Source organism: Mytilus edulis, chromosome 7, assembly GCF_963676685.1.
Source record: "Mytilus edulis chromosome 7, xbMytEdul2.2, whole genome shotgun sequence".
Classification (NCBI taxonomy): domain Eukaryota; kingdom Metazoa; phylum Mollusca; class Bivalvia; order Mytilida; family Mytilidae; genus Mytilus; species Mytilus edulis.
Window position 1 is genome coordinate 31,747,306 of NC_092350.1, and position 22,628 is coordinate 31,769,933.

Here is a 22,628-nt window from a genome sequence, read left to right on the forward strand (position 1 = left end):
ATAAATAGGGTGCAAACATTAATCCACCATTCTGCCTTCTGCCTCTGATGAAGGTCCTTTTTGGACCGAAACCGGTCAGGCTATGAAACATCACCAGGCGCTGTTAATTATGTGTATTGGTATATATACTATATTTTTATGCTTTCACATTACTCTCACTGATACACATAGTTAATATGGCTTCTACTAACGAAAGCTCCATTTGGAGTTAATGTGTTTAGAGATTTCTTATGTCAGTACACCTTTCCTATATTGCCTATTGATTTTTCACTGACATAGGAGCTCTAAGCGTAAGCCTAGCGATTACCTGACATTGATGTATATATGTAATACCTACATTACAAACTTAAGGTGTTGAAAACTAAACTTTTTAACACTGAGGATTAATATTCGTCTACCTTTGATCTTAAAAGGAGTACTAAAGGCTTAAATGAAGCATTCTCAATTAGAACCCCCCCCCCCCCCTTCAACCAAATTTTGTTAGGTTAAAAAAAAGGGGGGGGTAATAGTTTTGACTTGATGTTTTGGTGTATCACAAGCTAAAACGTCAAGACTGCATGACTACCATGAAATACTATTATTAGACTTGATATTTAGGTGTATCATAAGCCAAAGATCAAGACTGCATGACAACCATGAATTACTATTTCAAGACTTGATATTCAGGTGTATCATAAGCCTGAGATCAAGACTGCATGACTACTAGGAAGTACAATTTCAAGACTTGATATTTAGGTGTATCATAAGCCAAAGATCAAGACCAAATGATTACCATGTACTTCTTAAATTATTAAAACACCCTTTACCCAATGCTAAAGCCCAAGTATGGTTATATCATTAGGTCACATTACCGTATACTGTCAAAATAAATGTTTACCGTAACATGTCAAAAAGTTTACTGTAACGTGTACATTAGCTAAATATAGATAACTGTAATCATGGAAACCCCACGAGGATTTTTCACTGAAAGGATAATTTAACCTGTTTAGACATCAACCAGATACATATTCATCCACTGGATAACTTTGATCCGCCGGTTAACTCTGACCCGCCGGTTAAATCTCAACCGCCGGTTAACTCAACCGCCGGTTAACTCAACTGCCGGTTAAATCTCAACCGAGGGTGCAAACATTAATCCACCATTCTGCCTTCTGCCTCTGATGAAGGTCCTTTTTGGACCGAAACCGGTCAGGCTATGAAACATCACCAGGCGCTGTTAATTATGTGTATTGGTATATATACTATATTTTTATGCTTTCACATTACTCTCACTGATACACATAGTTAATATGGCTTCTACTAACGAAAGCTCCATTTGGAGTTAATGTGTTTAGAGATTTCTTATGTCAGTACACCTTTCCTATATTGCCTATTGATTTTTCACTGACATAGGAGCTCTAAGCGTAAGCCTAGCGATTACCTGACATTGATGTATATATGTAATACCTACATTACAAACTTAAGGTGTTGAAAACTAAACTTTTTAACACTGAGGATTAATATTCGTCTACCTTTGATCTTAAAAGGAGTACTAAAGGCTTAAATGAAGCATTCTCAATTAGAACCCCCCCCCCCCCTTCAACCAAATTTTGTTAGGTTAAAAAAAAGGGGGGGGTAATAGTTTTGACTTGATGTTTTGGTGTATCACAAGCTAAAACGTCAAGACTGCATGACTACCATGAAATACTATTATTAGACTTGATATTTAGGTGTATCATAAGCCAAAGATCAAGACTGCATGACAACCATGAATTACTATTTCAAGACTTGATATTCAGGTGTATCATAAGCCTGAGATCAAGACTGCATGACTACTAGGAAGTACAATTTCAAGACTTGATATTTAGGTGTATCATAAGCCAAAGATCAAGACCAAATGATTACCATGTACTTCTTAAATTATTAAAACACCCTTTACCCAATGCTAAAGCCCAAGTATGGTTATATCATTAGGTCACATTACCGTATACTGTCAAAATAAATGTTTACCGTAACATGTCAAAAAGTTTACTGTAACGTGTACATTAGCTAAATATAGATAACTGTAATCATGGAAACCCCACGAGGATTTTTCACTGAAAGGATAATTTAACCTGTTTAGACATCAACCAGATACATATTCATCCACTGGATAACTTTGATCCGCCGGTTAACTCTGAACCGCCGGTTAAATCTCAACCGCCGGTTAACTCAACCGCCGGTTAACTCAACTGCCGGTTAAATCTCAACCGAGGGTGCAAACATTAATCCACCATTCTGCCTTCTGCCTCTGATGAAGGTCCTTTTTGGACCGAAACTGGTCAGGCTATGAAACATCACCAGGCGCTGTTAATTATGTGTATTGGTATATATACTATATTTTTATGCTTTCACATTACTCTCACTGATACACATAGTTAATATGGCTTCTACTAACGAAAGCTCCATTTGGAGTTAATGTGTTTAGAGATTTCTTATGTCAGTACACCTTTCCTATATTGCCTATTTTTACAAAAGTACTTGTGTATGAGCTACCTTGATATGAATTTAAAGAAAATATCTGTACAATTTATAAAGTTTGTATTATGTAATAATAAGACTCATTTCCCAATAAATGTGATTCACCAGTTTCACAAGAAACAGAAATTATATTACCAATTTGTTGATGTCATACATGTCATAAACACTGGGGTCAAATATTATCAATAATTTAGTGATTTTATCATGAAATATCAGAGTGCAGTATTCATGGTATTCACCAGCCAAAAATAAACAGAATATTCATTGAACCTGGTATTGGTCTGATAAAAAAAGGCCTGAAGGGTTAATTCTCCCTATAGTATGACGCATCCTTAAGTCAAATTTGTTTAAAATCATTTTTATTTACCTGGATGAAATATGGTGTATGTTTTGGAAAATTATGCTGTAGGTACTGAATTCTACTGATGCAATATAAAGATTACATGTAATTTTCATATTGTTCAGTTAAAATATATCCTAGTACTGAGCTCTGACCAAATAAAAAACTTATTTCTTTTCCATTTTGTATTTCTTCAACTACCCTCCTACTCTCACTCTCTCTGTAGGAGTAAGGGCTATGTCTTTGTTTGTCTGTTGGTCCATTTGTCTGTTTCAAAACCAAACATTCTGTCACACTTGTCTACAGTACTCCTTAACAGAATGCCTAGGAATTTGGTCTGCTACTTTTCAGTGATGAGTTGTTATGTGTAAGTACTGTCAGACACATCTGCTTTAAGTTTTTATTTTCCAGAGAATTGCTTTTATATTTGAAAATACATGTGTATTAGAATTATGATAAATCATTATTAACAATTTGAAATTATTTTGACATATACACCTGTTGTTTGATGTATTTGTCAAAATGGTCACCTGGGTTTATATAATATACTTGTATACAATGTATTCATGAGCAAAGCTGTTACATGTTTCCAAGTCTAAATAATTTATCAAACGTTTCAAATACACACATACAAAAGGAAATAAAGAGAACAGAATAACACACAATGCATGTGTCAGATGCATGATCCGACATATTAATTTTTTATCCTTTTACATGTATGCTGAAACCATGAAATCAAGTACATGTATACACAAAAATGCAATTATTTCTCAATCCATGAAAATTGATATCCATGAAAATAAATGATTACTAAATAGGTTTGTTACATCCACAGGCTGCTTTTTTTTTTTGGCCTCCCCTCTTTTTCCAATATTGTGAATCCACATCTGATTTGACTTCATGAAATTAAAAGGAAGAGTGTCAGTACTATGTCACCTTGAACTTTACACCAGCCTTGGCATTGTTGCAAGGTCAATCACTCTTTTATTGGTTAATTCAATTTATCTTCTTATGGATGGTGCATACTTGTTTTCCTTCAGAGGTACTCTTTCAGTGTATAATCTATCTATCTCGTCATGTATAGTTAATGTTGATATGGATTGGAATATTCTAAACATTTGCATGTATATCATCTGAGACAAAAGAAATCCTGGTTATACAGGCACAAAGTTTTCTTTGAAGTCTCGAGGCATTAGTAAGATATTGACTAATCCATACATGGTATTGTTATTATCCTGTGTTGACATCTTAATGACATGTACCTTGGGAATTTGTTTTATTTATTTGTCACCAAGAGCCAATGCACGTCGAGTTTAAGGGGGACTATCGAACATGCACAGCCCAAGGGACAGTGGGTCAGTCTTTCGCAAGACTTAAGCAATGGCAGGCAAAACTATAAAGCAAGCAGCAAGTTGTAACAGTTTTATATAGTAACAGGTCCAAATAATAATAATGATGCCGAAACAATTTACAAATAAATAAAGTTCAAATGTTCCAAATAATAAAGTCACTAATTTCACTAATTCACAGTTAAAGTTAAGTCCAAAATGTTCGTAATATTCCAAATTGATGTTGTCTGGCTTGAATAGTTACTGTTGTGTTGAGCTGTCTTTTGAGTTAGCATTTTTCCTGAGTAGCTGAGCCTGGTTGGCTTTGGAAGCACTCCTATCTGGATAACACCGACGAGACTACACTGGTAACTACATCATGACTACATTGTGACTACATCGTGACTTCAATTAATTCAAAAAAGTTGATGGTCCAATATATAGCACATCGAATAAAAGCTCAAATTATGACGAGTATTACTAACTATAAATTTATGTAATTTGAGTAATCAAAATTTACTACAAATTAAAACTGCCAAAGGTAAAAACTAAGAATAGTGTCAATTTAATTAAGCTAATTAAAAGATAAGTTAATTATATTACTTTTGACTTGAGTAATTAGTGACATGCTGACAGAACAAAATTTACCTGACATAATAATTTTACAATTTTCCTTTTAATAAAATCAAAATAAAATGTTTTCAAAAAATGACATAAAAAACTTTAAATACAAAAACTACTCTATAACATATTTCCCTCCGCTCAAATATGTTTGTCCTCAAACATTAAAAAACAAAAGATTATCACAAAGAATGCAGTTGATTTAAAAAAAAAAATACAATATAAAATCTGAACATTAACTAAGTTGATAATCATGATAATAAGTCATTGTGATTACATAAAATAGAATAACACATAGAACATTACATATTTAAAAAGAAGATAAAACACAGATACTCATCCTCCCACACAAACATACTGGGTGCAACTTGCACAAGATGACCAAGTCTTATACAAGTGCATGGTGTAAAACTGAGTGGTCAATCCAGCTATACACCATTTGATTTACCAGTACATTCACAAGCTAAAGAATCACAAAAAGAAATCATACAAACATTGATAGAAAAAAACATTGCTATTTATATTAAGCATATACATTCAAGACATTCACAATATTTACTATATTAGTTGGAAGTAAAAATATATATTTATATATATCTTGTGATAAAAATTGACATCATTTCAATTACACAACACTTTGTTTTCTTTTTAAAGAATCAACAATAATCATTCTGATTACTACATTAACACTCAAAAAATATTCATAATACACTAAATCTAGGAGTCTTTAAAACAAATCATTATCAGCATAAAAATAAGTTCAGATTACAAACACTCTTTAGCTATGGTATTTCACCACTGTTCATGCTGTTCCTTTTTATTCTCACTATTGTCATGACGGTTGGTTGCTGTGACTTCAGAAGACGTGGTCTTGATTTGAAGGTACATTTTTCAGCTAATACACTCTACAAGTTTGAATCTACTGGTTTATTTACTATCAAGTAAACTGATAATCCAGAGGTACGTTAATAGAATGGCAGCAAACGTCCGATCAAGAACATGACATTCTTCAAGTGGTCATGCATGCAGGACTTCAGTATCTGTCACGATGGTTCCTTGGAAAGCGGCAATTGAATGACAAGTTAATTTTCTTGGCCTTTTCTGACAACTGTATGGAGTAGACATCGATCTTTGAACCCGGTGTTGAAAGCTTTCTGCCATAACTGTCTTTGCTATTTCTAAAGATGTGATGCTGATTCTGTGTCCAGTGTGTTCTTCTTTTACAAATGATTCTCTGCTGTAAAGGTGGGAAGGCTTGCACATTTTGATCTTCTATGGCACCATATATTCTTAATTCTTCTCTTTCCCATGATTACTACTAAAAGAATTTTGGCTATATTAGATAAAATCTATTCACAGAATAAAAAGTCAATATGCTACATAAACTGTGTGTAAAACTAAAAAAATGTCTTAAATTTATTAGCAGTCTCAATAATTTATATATATTCACAACTTTTCTTTGAAGAAACTTTTTGCTTTGATAACTAGCAATTTAATTTCGAGAATTATCATGAATACTATTATTTCAAAAGCTACTTATCTTTTAGTCTCTGTAGTAGTTCTATTTTGTTCACACACTGCAGTTGTCTTTCTTTACAATTAGTTTGCCAACTTTGGTACAGCAACTTTTAAAGTTGAAAACTGAAACTAAACAAGATTATAATTAGACTTCTGTAAATGGTAGACTATGAAAAAAAAAAATCATTTGAATACTACCAATAACTTTTACAGATTTAAAACTAATTTTTATTTTTAATCTATTTAGATTCATTGAACTGGAAAATTAAAATTTAAATGTAAAGATAAAATAATAAATAATATTTCAATAAGTTACTTAGCTTCAATAGTTGATTCTCATTCTCTGCTGTTCCTTCAGTTGAATTTTAGTTACGAAATTCCATCACAAATTTTGTAAGTAGATAATTTAAAAGTAATTTTGAAAGCTGTTGCTAATAATAATGCCATGCCAAAGCTAGATGGATCGAAATGCTGCCCGGGTCCTCCACCAAATCTGTCACCAAGAGCCAATGCACGTCGAGTTTAAGGGGGACTATCGAACATGCACAGCCCAAGGGACAGTGGGTCAGTCTTTCGCAAGACTTAAGCAATGGCAGGCAAAACTATAAAGCAAGCAGCAAGTTGTAACAGTTTTATATAGTAACAGGTCCAAATAATAATAATGATGCCGAAACAATTTACAAATAAATAAAGTTCAAATGTTCCAAATAATAAAGTCACTAATTTCACTAATTCACAGTTAAAGTTAAGTCCAAAATGTTCGTAATATTCCAAATTGATGTTGTCTGGCTTGAATAGTTACTGTTGTGTTGAGCTGTCTTTTGAGTTAGCATTTTTCCTGAGTAGCTGAGCCTGGTTGGCTTTGGAAGCACTCCTATCTGGATAACACCGACGAGACTACACTGGTAACTACATCATGACTACATTGTGACTACATCGTGACTTCAATTAATTCAAAAAAGTTGATGGTCCAATATATAGCACATCGAATAAAAGCTCAAATTATGACGAGTATTACTAACTATAAATTTATGTAATTTGAGTAATCAAAATTTACTACAAAACTGCCAAAGGTAAAAACTAAGAATAGTGTCAATTTAATTAAGCTAATTAAAAGATAAGTTAATTATATTACTTTTGACTTGAGTAATTAGTGACATGCTGACAGAACAAAATTTACCTGACATAATAATTTTACAATTTTCCTTTTAATAAAATCAAAATAAAATGTTTTCAAAAAATGACATAAAAAACTTTAAATACAAAAACTACTCTATAACATATTTTCAAGTATTGAAATGTTTGCAATCATATGAAGTGCAGGAAATCCTTGTATTGTAATAGAAATGATATTGCTTCAAATGGTTATATCGAATTGTTAGATGCATAAACACGTTTTTTATATAAAAAAAAATCAATTATATGCATTTAGTTCTGTCCAATACCAAATGTTCTTGAGTGTATGTAGGCTTAAGTCCAAATGGTTTCAAAAGTTTTCATTGGCAAGCACCTATTGTGTGCATTTACTATTGCCATTTTGTCATTTTAGACTAAAATGCAATTTTGATTTTTGCGACATTGAAAAAGATCCTGTTTAATTCAAATATTAATTTCAAAATGCAAGTTTCAATTATTGCAATTATAAACCTGTTGCATTTTTCACAATAAAAAAAAACATCACAATAATTTCTGAATTTACAGTATATAAAATAAGTAGATACCTATATATATGTGGTGTACATTGTAAAGCAAACTGAAAATATTGATTTGCAAACTTTTGTCTAATATTTAAGTCTATTTCAAAGTTTCCTTACAGATTCAGCCAAGATTGCTGACATTCAGACATTTAACTTTATTCAATGTAGTCAGCAAATTCCTTTTTTTACTTCCTTGTTGGTTCCATTGTAATACATGTATTCTGTGATCTTTAAATCAGTAAATGGTCTGGTGCTTTTCTTTCATTGTGTTGTGTGAAGTAAAGATATCTAAATCTGTTAGAACTCTGGCATTAAAAGGTTTTTTTAATGTATTAAATCTCCTTGTCTTCTTAAATCTGTTCATATATATCAATCAATATTACCAAATTTTTATGGGTTTCAAAATGAAATATCTACACGTATATAGCTGATACAAACTTAATCAAGAGAAGTGAAACAATATTCAAGAAATACCAGAAAAATACCAAGGGTAACTAAACACATTAGTAAGATGTAGATGTAAAAGCTCAACATAATGTATTGTAAAAATTTGTGGAAATTACATTTTGAAGGTTTGGTAGCAATGATTTTTTATGCCCCCACTATAGCAGAGGTGACATTAAGTTTTACCCTTGTCCGTCTGTACATCCTTCAGTACATCCCAAAATTTGTCTTCTTTAAGTTTAGTATGCCTCAACCAAATACCATGAAACTTATGCACAATGCTTATTACCACAAAACACAAAACAAGTTTGAATTTTTGGTAGCATCACTTACTGTTCTAAAGTTTTGCCCTTTTACAAATGGAAAATTTGCTGAATCATTTTTGTTGTTCTCTAATTAAAGTTTGTCTCAACCAAATGATATAAAACTTTTATACAATGCTTATTTCCACAAAACTTAGATAGAGTACAAATTTGGGTAGATTCAATTTACTCTTCTTGAGTTATGTCCCTTTATAATGTAATATGCACGAGGGGCATCATCTGTGTCCCATGGACATACCGTACGGCGGGTTATTTTCACGGGTGTAAAATTTCGCAATTTACATGGAATAAGGTATACGAAACATTTTGGTGGATTCAAAACTTATATCAATACCTATGCATGTGCACTTTTAAATTGGTGGAATTTATTTTGGCGATTTTCTTCTATCTGTGATAATTAGCGAAAAATTACACCTCGCGAAAATAATCTGCTATACGATATTCCCTGTTTACTTTATTTTGATACATTAGATCAAATACCTTGCATTTGCATTTTATAAAAAAGATTCTAACTTATTTTTATACTCAGATAATGGAAGTTTAGATCTATTCTATGTAGAAGCAGAGACACAATACATTGTATGTCTCAGGAAGAAGTTAACATATTTATTTACTTCTTCAAAAGTACACCAGATTAGTCAATAATGAAATTGGTTAAGCTATTCAAGTTACACAACCTGTAAACCACCTATAACTGGAATATTTTCCTACTGATGAATTCAGGACCCACTGGCAATTCAGTTAGTGTTTATTTTTAATATGTACCTTATTTCACGCCTCATGATTATATTTATGTTTTATTTGACCTTAACACTCAACAAACTCAAGTAAACCACAAATTATTTTCTATACAAATTGACTGACAAAACCTATTTAAGATAAAAAAAAATAAATAAAATTCAATATTGTACCCTCAAAAATGAAAGCCTGGACTTAATTTTATTGTGTTATTCCCCCCCCCCCCCCCCCCCCCAAACCCCCTTCTTAGAATTCTAAATCACATCTGTTTAAGACTCTTTGTTGACCTTTTAGATGTGTTTTCTGGTACAATGCATCCTCAAGTTGTTGTCTAGATGTGATATATATCCAATTTCTTATTATTTTAAAGAAAGTACTGAGTCATTGGTACATTGACAGTATTATGGAATTGAAATTGAGCTTTAAAACACCAACACATTCCAGATTGTTCAATACTGTATATGCAAATAAGATCTCTATACAAAAATAAAGGACGAACTACAATCAGATATTACTTTTTAATTCAATTGTTTTCCAGAATCTGCAATTTTACAAAATTTACAAGTCTAATTCTTCCTTATTTTGAAAATAATGTTTTCTATATTCTAATGCAATAAGGAAGACTTGCAAGTTATTTTCACAGTTTTTTTGTTGTTAGTAATTTGATTGAAGTAAAATCCAAGCTTTCAGTTAATGTGAAATTTTCAGTCCATTATACTGTAAACAAAAATATTCCATCCATCCAAACAGTCAAATCACATTGTATATTTAACATTTGTAAATGAAATTATTCTATTCAGAATAACATACAATTGTTTGATCTGTGAATTAGCTTAATTGAATGGTTAAGATATACTAAGATTGTGAATATCTTTCCATGTAGTTATCACCAGGTGCTCTGATGTAAAAAAGTTAATTTCCTCTTCTTATAAACAGAATCTGTGTGGGGAAATTAAATAAATTAGTAAGTTTCACAGCAGCAGTGGTTTTATATAACCAAATTTATTTTGTTATGTTCAAAGTTCTATTCTATATCCTGCTTGTATAAACTTTACTTATGCATAAGATTAACTAAACGGAATAATGCACTTTAGGCCCTCCCTGTATTTGAGGTAAACAGACAGAAGGTCACAGGACATAAAGTCACAAATTTTGTAGGACAAAAAGTCACAGGACATTAAGTCACAAATTTCGTAGGACAAAAAGTCACAAATAATATGTTGACAATTGTTTAAATTTGTAAGAGAAATATCTTGAAATATTTACTTTTTAATACATATATTCATATTAAAGTTTAGGAAAAGTGTCATCATACTTGAAAAATAAAGATTTATTTAGTTTTAATCGTGAAAAAGAAAGATTTCTTGGCACCATGAAGACCATTTAAGTGCCAAGCCACCTTTGACATGATTTTTTTAACAAATATTTAAATTTAATCATCTTTGATTTGATATTTTTTTGATGAATTTCGTTTAGGGGTCATCCATAATTATCAACCATTTTCCAAAGTGTACAAAAGGTACACTAGGGGGGAGGGGGTTAAAAAATGAACATTTTTGCAGTACGCTTTTTTTCATCAAATGAAATAAAACAGTCAGATATGTTTCAGATTCTTTTCAATACAAATTTCTATATTAAACTAAACTTTATTAGACAGGATCTTCTTTTTATTAAGAATTATTGATTCTCGTCTTGAAATCTGAAAATGGTTGATGTACACTTTCTGAGGGAGGGTGGGGGGTCTGAAAAAGTGTATGTTTTGTACACTTTGGAAAATGGTTGACAATTATGGATGACCCCTTACAAAGTTGATATATATACAATAGTTAAAGAAAAAAGCCAAAATATTTTTGTAGAAATAGGCATTTTTTATTCAAAGAAAATAATCAAAAAAAATGAATTGTGACTTTTTGTCCATGACTTATGACGGGACATCAAATGTTACCCTTAAATGTCTGTCTTATGGGCTTTTAATCCTTCCATCCTATTTTTTATACAACTGCAAAAAATTTTGCGTCATATAATGCTATCATATTGTCTGTGTCGTCGTCCAAAGACGCATTTAGTGTCCGGACATTAACTTAAGTTTGAGTGAATGAATCTCAATAAATTTTTACAAGAAGGTTCAATACCACTAAAGAAAGGTTGGGATTGATTGTGGGGTTGATTGTCCCCAAAAGGTGGCCTAAAATAAGCATTTTTGTAGTTTTCAAACAAAAACCTATGTTTAAGTGCATTAATCTCTCTGAAATTATACCACAAGTTTCCATACCATGAAGGGATGGTTAGTATTGACTTTTGGGATGATGGCTCAATGTTTTTGGAATAAGGGGCAAAAAAAAGGTTAAAAACTAGGTTTTATCTGGTCAATGGACATTTAAGACAATTTAAAAACAGTGAAAGGGAGGTAATTCAAAAACATTTAACTTACAAATTTGGGTATGATTGGATTTACCTCCCTTACACTACTTGGAAATTGTATATAAAGAAATGTCGGGTTTTGGACTAATTGCATAAGGGGGGGGGGGGGGGGGGGGTAGTAGTGTGCACTTTAATTTTTTGCTAAATTTCTCAAAAAGATAATTTGCGGAGCACCTGGTTCAAAGCTTGAACTTGGGTATTTGTGTCCTCCACATTCTACAAATCTTTTATCTGAAATATTTTCAAGGATAGCCGACAGATGGTAACTTTACATAGAACAACCCTTTTAAACACAAATTTTGTTAGATTGTGCACTTTGATTTTTTGCTAAATTTCTCAAAAAGAGAATTTGCGGAGCACCTGGTTCAAAGCTTGAACTTGGGTATTTGTGTCCTCCACATTCTACAAATCTTTTATCTGAAATATTTTCAAGGATAGCCTACAGATGGTAACTATACATAGAACAACCCTTTTTAACACAAATTTTGTTAGATTGATTTTAAAAAAGATACATAGATATAATTTGTTCAAAACATTTTATAAAATTTGTTACAAAGGTGTGAAAAATGACTGATTTCTGAAACGCATTCATTGACATGAAAAAATTGGTTGCCATTCTGATATATATCTATTTACATTTTACAACCCATGTGAAACTTAAGTTATTTTTTTTAAATATAAATACAATAGATATAGAAAAGTGTCTCTTTACTGTAGGTACATGTACTTTCTAAATTTGTAACATTAATCATCAATTGAAATAAAAAATATCTTTTCACCTATCGAAAAACCATAAACTTTTCATGTTTTAGTCTACTAACAAGACTAAGATATATATGATATTGTAAATAAAGAAATTATTGCAAGGATTTTATTAATATTAATAATACGACTGGGTAGGTATTGCAATAATAATAATTTGAATCCCAATGCAATATCTGATACATATAACTGCATCTTGATTTTCATGAAATTGCAATATTTAATTTAAATGCACATACTTATTTCTGAATTAGCAGTAAATGTGAGTGTTTTGTCAAACTAAAAGAATTGAGCTGAGTTTGTAACTTGGTGATCTGTACAAACTGAGAGAACAAAGCTTAGTCTGTGACTTTATGATCTGTGCAATAGTTATTGATCTAATTATTGGATTCTACATTGTACTGTTATAAAGTGACATAAACATCTCTTCCTATAATTAATTGTCTTTTTCTTAAATATTTGATACTTTTGTCAAAATTGCACAATTTAGTTTGTTTATAGAACCACAAATATCCTTCCAACTTTTCACTGACTAGAGGGTAAGCACATCTAGTTCAATGCAGAGTAGAACATATCTGCAGGCACAATGGTGAAGCTTTTTTTAGAGCATGTATGCATTGTATCAACCAAGAATTTTCATTGTATTGAATGAGGTCTTTCTGCAAACCTCAGGCTTCTTATCAAAATCAAGATTTCCCGAAAGAATGACCTGCAATCCGATGATAGCATTATACAGTTCGTTTATAAATTTTGACCCAAAAAGTTGATTTGAAACCAAACATCTGAATCTTTGTTTAAAGCATTTTGGATGGTTCATTACTATATAAAGTGATTGCTATGCTTTCCTTTCTGTATAAAGTGATTACTATGTGGGTGGATAATGATAAGAAACCTACAAGACATCTGTTATCCATATATATAATTCAGTATTACAGGATACCAGTAATTGGTTTTATGCTATCATTATGGTGACCACACACTGGACATTGACATACATTTCATTTGCACAACCAGTTATAGTATTTTACAGATATTGTGATTTTAAGATGAATGTGTTCTTGAATTTTACCAAGTTTTAAGGTTTAACAAGATATATGTATAACTAAAATCCAATTTCCACTTTCCTGTAAGGTATTTGCTCATTGTCAAATGCTGTAAAATTTCTTTACAGTTGATTACAGGTATATACACCTCATTTGGACTCTGATGGATAGTTGTTATACTTTATTTGTATATTTTTATTTGACAGCAAGATATATCACAATTTAATAAATATTTCTTAGAGTTATTTCCCTTGAAATGAGAAGATCTACATATAAGCAGTATATACTTGTTATATACAAGATGAATGAACATTTTCATTTTTTTTAGGGTGTTGATCATAAAATATCATTTCAGTGCATCCTGATTGGATGATATTTATCATTTCTATAAATAGAAAGTATAAATACAATTGCTTCCTTATAAGAATTGATTTTAGATTATAAATGCAGTCTTATTTCTAAGATATGAGCATGTTGACATTTTATTTTTGTTTATTTTACTGTACAGAGAGTAATAAACAATTGGCCTTCAAACCCAAGTTTCTTTGAGTAATTGTGATCCATAAATCTAAAGCATTTGTTTAAGGTGTGGTAGTGTTGATTTTGGCTAGTAACAGTTCAATAAAGTCAGTCAATAATATGGTCCAAAAATAAAAATACTGTGTTTATTCATAAATTACTGTTTATGGTTGTAAATGTTATTTTCATTAACACCATAAGTAAACAAAGTGATTGGTCAGTGTCTATGGATTCAAGTTTTTATATTTAATACAAAGGATCTTCAAGTTGTTCAAAGGTCATTTGATGGGAAATTTATGAGAATCTTATCTTGTTTTGTGTGAAAACTGGCATATATCTTAAAATGGACATAACAGTTTGGTATTTTGGTGACATGCAAACTTTGTGAAAAATTAAGAACTATTCAAGTACTTGAGTTGTAGTCCTAAATAATGGACGACTTTGCAAGCAGACATGGCTGGTTTAATTTAAAAAAAATATTTTCAACTAATCATTCACAAAGCATGTAACATATAGTCTGATATCCCATGTTTCAAGTTTAATTTTCTCTTTTAATGATTGATAATACTTGTTTGATTATAAATGTATAATTTTGACTCTTTATGACAAATTGGTATGATATAAGATTTTGTGGTTTTATATTAACCTTATACTATAGAGGACATTTTATCATGTGTTCATATGATAAGATGCAGATTTGTTCTTGTTAAACTTTTTGCTGAATAAAATTATTTTGATACAAGTTTAGTGTAATGTCCATTTTCATTGAAGTTTAATCTACCAGTAGTACATATTTTTATTCAGGGGCCAGCTAAAGGCTCACATGGCCTCCAGGTGCTGTATTTTCTCACTATCTTGAAGACCCATTGTTGGCCTAGGCCTCTTTTCTGCTCTTTGGTTGGGTGGTTGTCTCTATGACACATTCCCCATTTCCATTCTAAATTTTATTCTTACACTGGGTCCTTTGCAGCCAAATGGTCTGATTAGTTCTACATGATTGATGATTGGCCTATCAACACTTAGTTTATGAGTTCAAACTCTGCTTTTAGCCTCAAATATTTATTGATCAAGATCCCAAGTTTTCCTTCTGAATGTTAGTGGTTCTCTTTTTTGGTAATCAGTGGCTTACCTCATCAATTAGGTTCGTCAGACATTCTCAATTTTATGATGAAGCCAAGGATCTGAAAGTGACATTAAACATTAAATAACAATCCATATTAAACTAGCCCGAATTTAGGTTCAATGGGTTACAGTCTTCAGTTAATAAAAAGAAGAAAGAGACGATGTTCTTTTAGTGAGATGTATTAGAAGCGTGTTCTTTGTTTTTATGACTAATTATTAACAAGACTAATGTTTATGTTTTACATGGTGACATCATATGTTTACATATGTCCGATCTAACCAGGCCTGTCTTCCTGCAGGCAGGTGTGACACGTAGACTCTCAAGAGAGTACAATGATAATGCAGGTTTCTTTTTTTTTTTGGATAAAAGTACTGCGTAAAAGAACATTAGTCATTTAAAATCATTGATGAAAAGGGAGGCTTTGCATGCAACTTTGAAATATATTTAGGGAACAACCATCAAGAGGGGTATGGATTATGGATTTATCCTAAAAAAAAATAATATTGTAATCCCCGATAAAAAAAAAAAGAAGAAAAGAAATATTTTGGTCTGAAGCAGATGACAAATTTTTTTTATTCTGATCCAAATTTTCTCCTTACCTTATAGTGTTAAATTTTGAAAAAAAATACTTTGATTGACAACATTGAAAAACTATATTAAAAAAAAAAAAAGTTCACTGCGCTAAAAAAAAAAATCTGACTCAGACAAATAAACCATACACCCCTCTCCTCCACCTGAAGTTAAATGGTTACTCCCTTATTCAGTTCTGCCTAGGCCAAATCATAAGGATCAAACCCTCCACGTACCCCAAAACCTCAAATCCTGGAACTGTCCTTGATAAGCAGTGAAAAAAAATGAGAAAGGGTTTTATTTCTTGTTACAATTATGAGAATTTTGTGTTTTAATCTTCACTTGAAAGTTAGAAACTTCACACATCAAAATCAACATCAAAAACAACATAGGGAAATATATAAGTTAATTTAAATTGATTTTTAACATCTGATGATCAGATATTTTATTTCTTAAGTACTATTTTCTTGTTAAAAAATTGGTCTCCTTTTTGTGAAAACAACGAATATTGATGAAAATTATGGGCATGATTTTGCAATTTTCTTTTTAAATAGCTATAATTGATTTGATATTAAGAAAGATTTATTGATTAATTTTTGTCAAGTTTGTTCATATTTTGCATCTTTTTTTCAGTATGTCACAATAGCTAATCTCCTTTTGCAGCTACCTATAGATATATTAAATCTTGCTTTGTCAGCACAATAGAAAATTAGTTGCATATTTCATGCATTGTTTATATGTGCCATGATGCATGCACAAGTAACAAGCTAAATGTTGGCACACTTTTGATAAATAATTAATGTCTAATATAAATCACTTTATGCTTTGACCTATACCCAGTAGATAAAAGGCTCGTACAAGTAAATTAATTAATATACATAGCCAGATAACAATTGATGTAGAAAAGTCACTGACACAAGTACATGTATATCGTTGACCTTTTTTTACCTTTATGATACCTGCCCACCTTTATCGACCAATCAGAATGAAACTTTAAATAGAGAGAAAGATCCTGCTTTATATAACCACATGGTATTATGATTGTATTTTGTTAACCACGTGCTTCCTATTGAATCACATTATTTACACCTCAGACTTAGATAGTTTATGTTTACACTGACTTAACCGCCAAATATAGATTTAAATATGGGGTGACCGATAGTGAATATATCATCTGATGATCAGTGCCAGAATTTCAGGATTAGTTTCTAATTGTGACATTTGATCTATTTTAGAATATAATACCGGATTGAAGACTAATTTTATGACTTTAGAAGTTTCTTATCCTTATGTTTTAATTTGACTTGTATCAGATTTTCAATAGATGTTAAAAATGACAACTGGGATTTTATTTGTTATAAATTTCTGGTAAGTTACTTTATTAAATTAACTGTAAAAAACTCATATGAGATTTGTTTTGAACTATAGTAGTTTGACCATTACTTTAAGGCTATATTTTTTAGGGAATGTTTTTTTAACGTACAGCATGACAACAGAAAAAAATAATAGTTAAAGACTTATAAAAACAGTCATTTTCTAATTGGAAGAAAGTATACACCAAAGTTACCAATCTTTTTTTATAGTCCCAAATGTTATCTTTCATGAAATATACCTGTGTTGTGATATAAACATTAGTTATTATAACATAAACCTTTTGATCTATACAAATTATGGTTTGACATTTATGAATTAGAAAGTGAATATATTTCTATGGTCTCTTGCATGTTAATATATAAAAAAACCATCAAAGAGTGGAAACCCAACAGTTATTTCATCTTTCCAAATAAGTAATGTTTTATTTACAAGATGTATATATAGCTCTGATCAGGTAGACTGACTACGGGTATAAAGTTATCCCCTACACTGTACAACAATAAAAAAAAACTCCATGATATAAAAAAGACCCTTATTAGCTAATAAATGTGCTAAACATCTTGATTTTCTTAAAGACCTAAGTAGGCAAGCTGACAGTTATTTCATTGAAGCTATTAAGTTTATAGCAGCTTAAATAAAATGTATTGTAATGATACAAGCTTTTGGTTAACTGTTCATAAAAAAGTCTATTGTTCGGTTTGAGCCTTTTTCAGTTGATAAGCTTAAGGTAGAAACTTCCCGAGACTAGTAAATGTAAAGGATAATATAAATATACTGTGTTAATAAGGACAGTATAGATATTGGAAATCAACTGGTTATTTTGATATATTTTGGGAAGGTGTAAATGTTTTGAAATTAAAATCAGTAAATGAAAAACAAAAATAAAAATTACATTTTTTACAGCATGCATGTATGAAGTTTATATACTGCATGGTAAAAAGGAACTTGAGAATCGAAAAACCCTTTATTTCTGTGGAAATCAGTGTTGTAATACAAGGATTCTATGCTAGCTTTTTCTGTTTCTGTGAATGCAAAGTGTATAAAGTTCCTTTTCTTATTCTTACCCAGTTTAAACTTTCTCTGAACAGTTTATTTTTTTACATCAACGTGTGGTATGCTTTATCTCAGTTTTTCATTGGTGAAGTCCATCTACTGTTGTCAAGTTTTCTTACTTTCCTCTGATTTTGTTATTTTGACTTAAAAGATTCTGTTTAACTGTCCGAAAAGGGAAAATTTTGTATCTCAATCGATGCTGTACATGTAGTACAAACTGTATGTAAAATCATTTTAACATTACACATTTTCCAAAATGTGCTGTCCAGAAATAGAGCCATTTAGTCAGGTCATATACTCTTTACACATGAATAACCTTCAGCCTATCAGCAAATATTCGGCTATCAGTTTTTGTTTGCCTGAGTCTCCAACTCAATGTCATCTGTGATATCTGAATATTCAGAGTATTATGATATTTGTTATGGTTATATAAGCTTTTGAATCAACAAATTTTTAAAGACCAAAATTGCCAAAGTTTAGTGATTCTTTAAAGTTTGTAGTTCAAGGTCTAACTGACATTTAAAAAATCAGCTGTCTTTATAGCCCACATGTATGGTCTCTATAATGTGACATTTAAATCTAAAATCAGAGATTTTATAATAAGATAAATATTTATTTAAACAAACAAAATCCCTATTACATGTGATTGTATGAGGTAATTGTTATTTCTCTACATTTAAAAATCAGCTGATAGTTAGCCTTTTGACCTTGTAATTTTAAATATTCGATTAGAAACCTAATGTATTTTTTCTATTTATGTACTAGACTTGTTAAATACTTGGTTAATTTTCTGTCATTATTCATACCCGTAGCCAGGGGGGTTCAGACAACCCTCCTTGAAACCAAATAAGCACTGTTAAAGTCAACGTTTTGTTCGAATTGTGACTGTTAAAGTGAAGTTTATGAGTCCAAATACCCCCCACCCCCTTGGAAATTTCTGGCTACGGGCCTGTTATTTTATGACTTACATTTTGAAAGTTAATATCCTAGATATACTTATATTTATATATTCTGATAAAAAAAGATCTAGTGCTCTTTAGTCTTAAATATTTATATATATATATATATATATAACTCGTCTAAACATCAACCCAACAATGTTAGATCTGTAAATTTGCTTTCGCAAATTTTTGGTTCTTCCCTCGCCGGGATTCGAACCCATGCTACTGTGATATCGTGACACCAAATCGCCTGCACTGCAGCCGTCCCGCTAGACCACACGACCACCTGGGCTCTCAAAAAAAGAGCTTTCGGTGGGCATGTGTTACCTTTCCACGTCAGTTTTAATCTAGCGGCGTACTACAGTACATGATATATAAGGCATGAAGATGTTATTGTTACAGATCAGCTAAATTATCTATAGTAAAGGATCCTACAAATTAATGTAATATACAGTCACAGAAAATAATTATATTCATAAGTACGTCTGAGTGAGTGACATATATATATATATTATTTTATGTAAAAGCACACACAATGTAAGGTGGTTCTGATATAGGGAACATTCAGGTAACCCCATGCCAGGTATTTCAAAGTTCTGAATTTCACCTGATGTAAGGCTGAGGAGAATATCAAGCTATTTGCAATCCATTACTGTTTTTTTTTTCTTCAGGATGGACGTTATTTTAAGTGGTCAATGCTTTATGTCTTACAGAGCTTAGGATTCTTTGTAATGCATGTTTTCTTCTCTAAATCCTCTAGAATCTCATCAAAGATACCAAGCTTATTATTTGGTACATTAGATGCCTTTTTTGACGTAAGACTCAAGAGTGCACGCAAAACAAAACAATTGGAAGCCTAAGACCAAATTTTAAAAATAAGATATAGTTATAGTAAAGAGCATTGAAAATAAAAAAAATCTGAAAAATTTGCCAACAACAGATTAAGCAATAATTGTGTTTTTTGAAACATTAAAAAATCTGAATTGGCCTATGTTTTGATTAAGCTATTCATGTCAGTTATATGTTCTTAATAGCTTAAATTATGTAACTACTACATGTATATATATTGTGTTAATTATCTGCACTAGAAAGAAGCAGACTATTTGACCTTGTGGCTTAAACATGGCCTATTGTATGTTATAGTAATAAGCTTACATTCATGTATAATTATTGAGCATGTGGTTTGGATTGATGAGATTGGTTAGTTAATTAGTATCAAGGATTTATACTGGACATGAGATGACCACAACACACCTGAGGCTCAGATGATGTTAGATAACATATTGATCAGGAGAAATTGACTTCAGTTGTTTACTAACGCTTAGCAGTCATAATAAGGGGTAGCTACTATCATAACTATAGTGTGGATATGAACTTAGACAAATAAACAAAAGTTTCCTCCTCATGCATTAAAAATCCATATCCAGTTTAAAATATTAAAATCACAGGAAAATTTCTTATTTCATGTTTTAGAGTAAATTTAAGAATAGGACAAAAAATTTCCACAAAAGTTACAAATTTAAGATCTAGCTCTCCTACATCTTTTAACCAGGCTTTGAAAGGACAGTTAATGTTTGGCATTTCTTGACATTTTTTTTAACTATTTAAATCATTTTGATCATGTGACAAAGTGCGATATATTGCATGATCTCTGGGTAATTAGGAAAGTGTGCATTATCTTGATAAATGTCAGATTGTAGACTGATATGTATCTCAAAATCAGAACACTTCCTTCTAAGGTCATAAAACTGTTCAGTCTTGCACACAAGTACACTGGACTTCTTTTATGCATCTTGATTCAGATTTATTTGTACATGCGTAATCTTTTAGGATTGAACAAATGGTCCTATTTTGGAGAATTCATAATGCACAATAGCATGGTACTCAGGTTCTTTTCTTGTCATCGTGGCCTATGACACTACGTCCCAGGCTTCCTAAACTAATAGTTGTACTGATTATGCACACAACGGGTCCTCTATTTGAAATTTAAAAAAAAAATATCTTTAAAAAATCTATCAATCTATCTAAATTTTTTATTTTTTAACACTAATATAATACATGTAACATTGGAATTTGGTCTAACCTTGACTGCACTTCCTAATAATAAACCTAATGAGTGAGAAAGAGAAAATGACAGTTTACATCTACTTAAGTCTAATTATATTACATCTTGACCTTGTATTTCCTATGTTTATGCACCAGTTTCCTCTATGTGAAGATAACAGATTTCCTCCTACTTTCCGCTTTGAAGATAATTTGTTAAATTTATGTTTTGGAGGCTTTTATTCCTGTGCATGTCAGGATCATTCTGTATTATCAATTTATCCAACTGATTCTTTTTTGTTTCCATATTCATTCTGTCATTGCTATTGAGTGCAGAACAATTTTTTCTTACTGTAACTCTATAGACAGTTTAGTTAGTTTAAAGATATCAAGACGATAAGGCCAAGTTTAGTTCAGTGGTTTCTTTCAACTGTTTTGTTGTCCTGTCTTTTTTTTCTGATCATGCTACTCTCCTTATCATTTTTTTGGCTTATAGTTTATGATTTGCTATGAACAAATAATTGTGATCTCAACTATCACTTGCAATTCAGAAAAGTTATTTTTAATGCAAACAGGAAACTAAAATAACCACATACATGATTCCTAATTTTATATTTGCTTCACCTGACATAACTTTTTAACCTTTCTACCTTTTTGATCAAATTGAAATATATTGGTGTTTTACTAGCGCTTTATTGCCAATCAATGAAAAACTGTGAGATCAATGGCTATTATATTCTGTTCAAGAACAGAAAATCATTGCTTTGTTTTATTTCTACCAAAAACTGTTTTTGATTGTAATTAGAGATTTTATAACATGCAATAAACCACTTCTCTTTACATGTTAATAGATTTTTGATTTTCTAGATATTTTTAGATCATTGTTTGTGACATCTTGTCATTATTGAAGTTTTATATCAATAAATCATTTTTGTTGTGTTTTTAGTAAAAGCTCAGCTTTTTTCTCATGAGCACTAGCTTATTTGGGGATGATATCTTTCTTATTGACAATCTTATTCAAAATTTATCATTTTTGAGATGGAAGTTGTTTGAACAGTTATTCTGCTTCTCTGCTTTATTCAGTTCATTGAATAAGTTTTATATCTTTATTGCTCAGAGGATTTTGGGACCTAATTGCTTTAAACTGTCATATAACATGGATCCCCATTTAAGATGACTGCCAGGTATAAGAAATGGAAAATTTGGATAATGAAATGTGAAATATTCTTGAAATTTGATCAAATGAGACATTTCTGAAACTCAATATTTTT

The 22,628-nt window shown here is 31.0% G+C and overlaps 1 protein-coding gene across 2 annotated transcripts in view; it reads left to right on the forward strand.

Annotated features, from left to right (window-relative positions):
- Nucleotides 1-22,628, forward strand: part of LOC139482624 (MOB kinase activator 2-like) — a 49,640-nt gene that overhangs the window by 4,259 nt on the left and 22,753 nt on the right. Inside the window, exon 1 of one of the 2 annotated variants that reach the window (XM_071266548.1) lies at nucleotides 16,944-17,314. The exons of the other annotated variant lie outside the window; for it this stretch is intronic. Coding sequence (XP_071122649.1) covers nucleotides 17,271-17,314 — 44 coding nt within the window. The 5' untranslated portion in view covers nucleotides 16,944-17,270. Of the gene's footprint in view, nucleotides 1-16,943; nucleotides 17,315-22,628 lie in introns of those variants that run through there. 2 annotated transcript variants of the gene reach the window in all.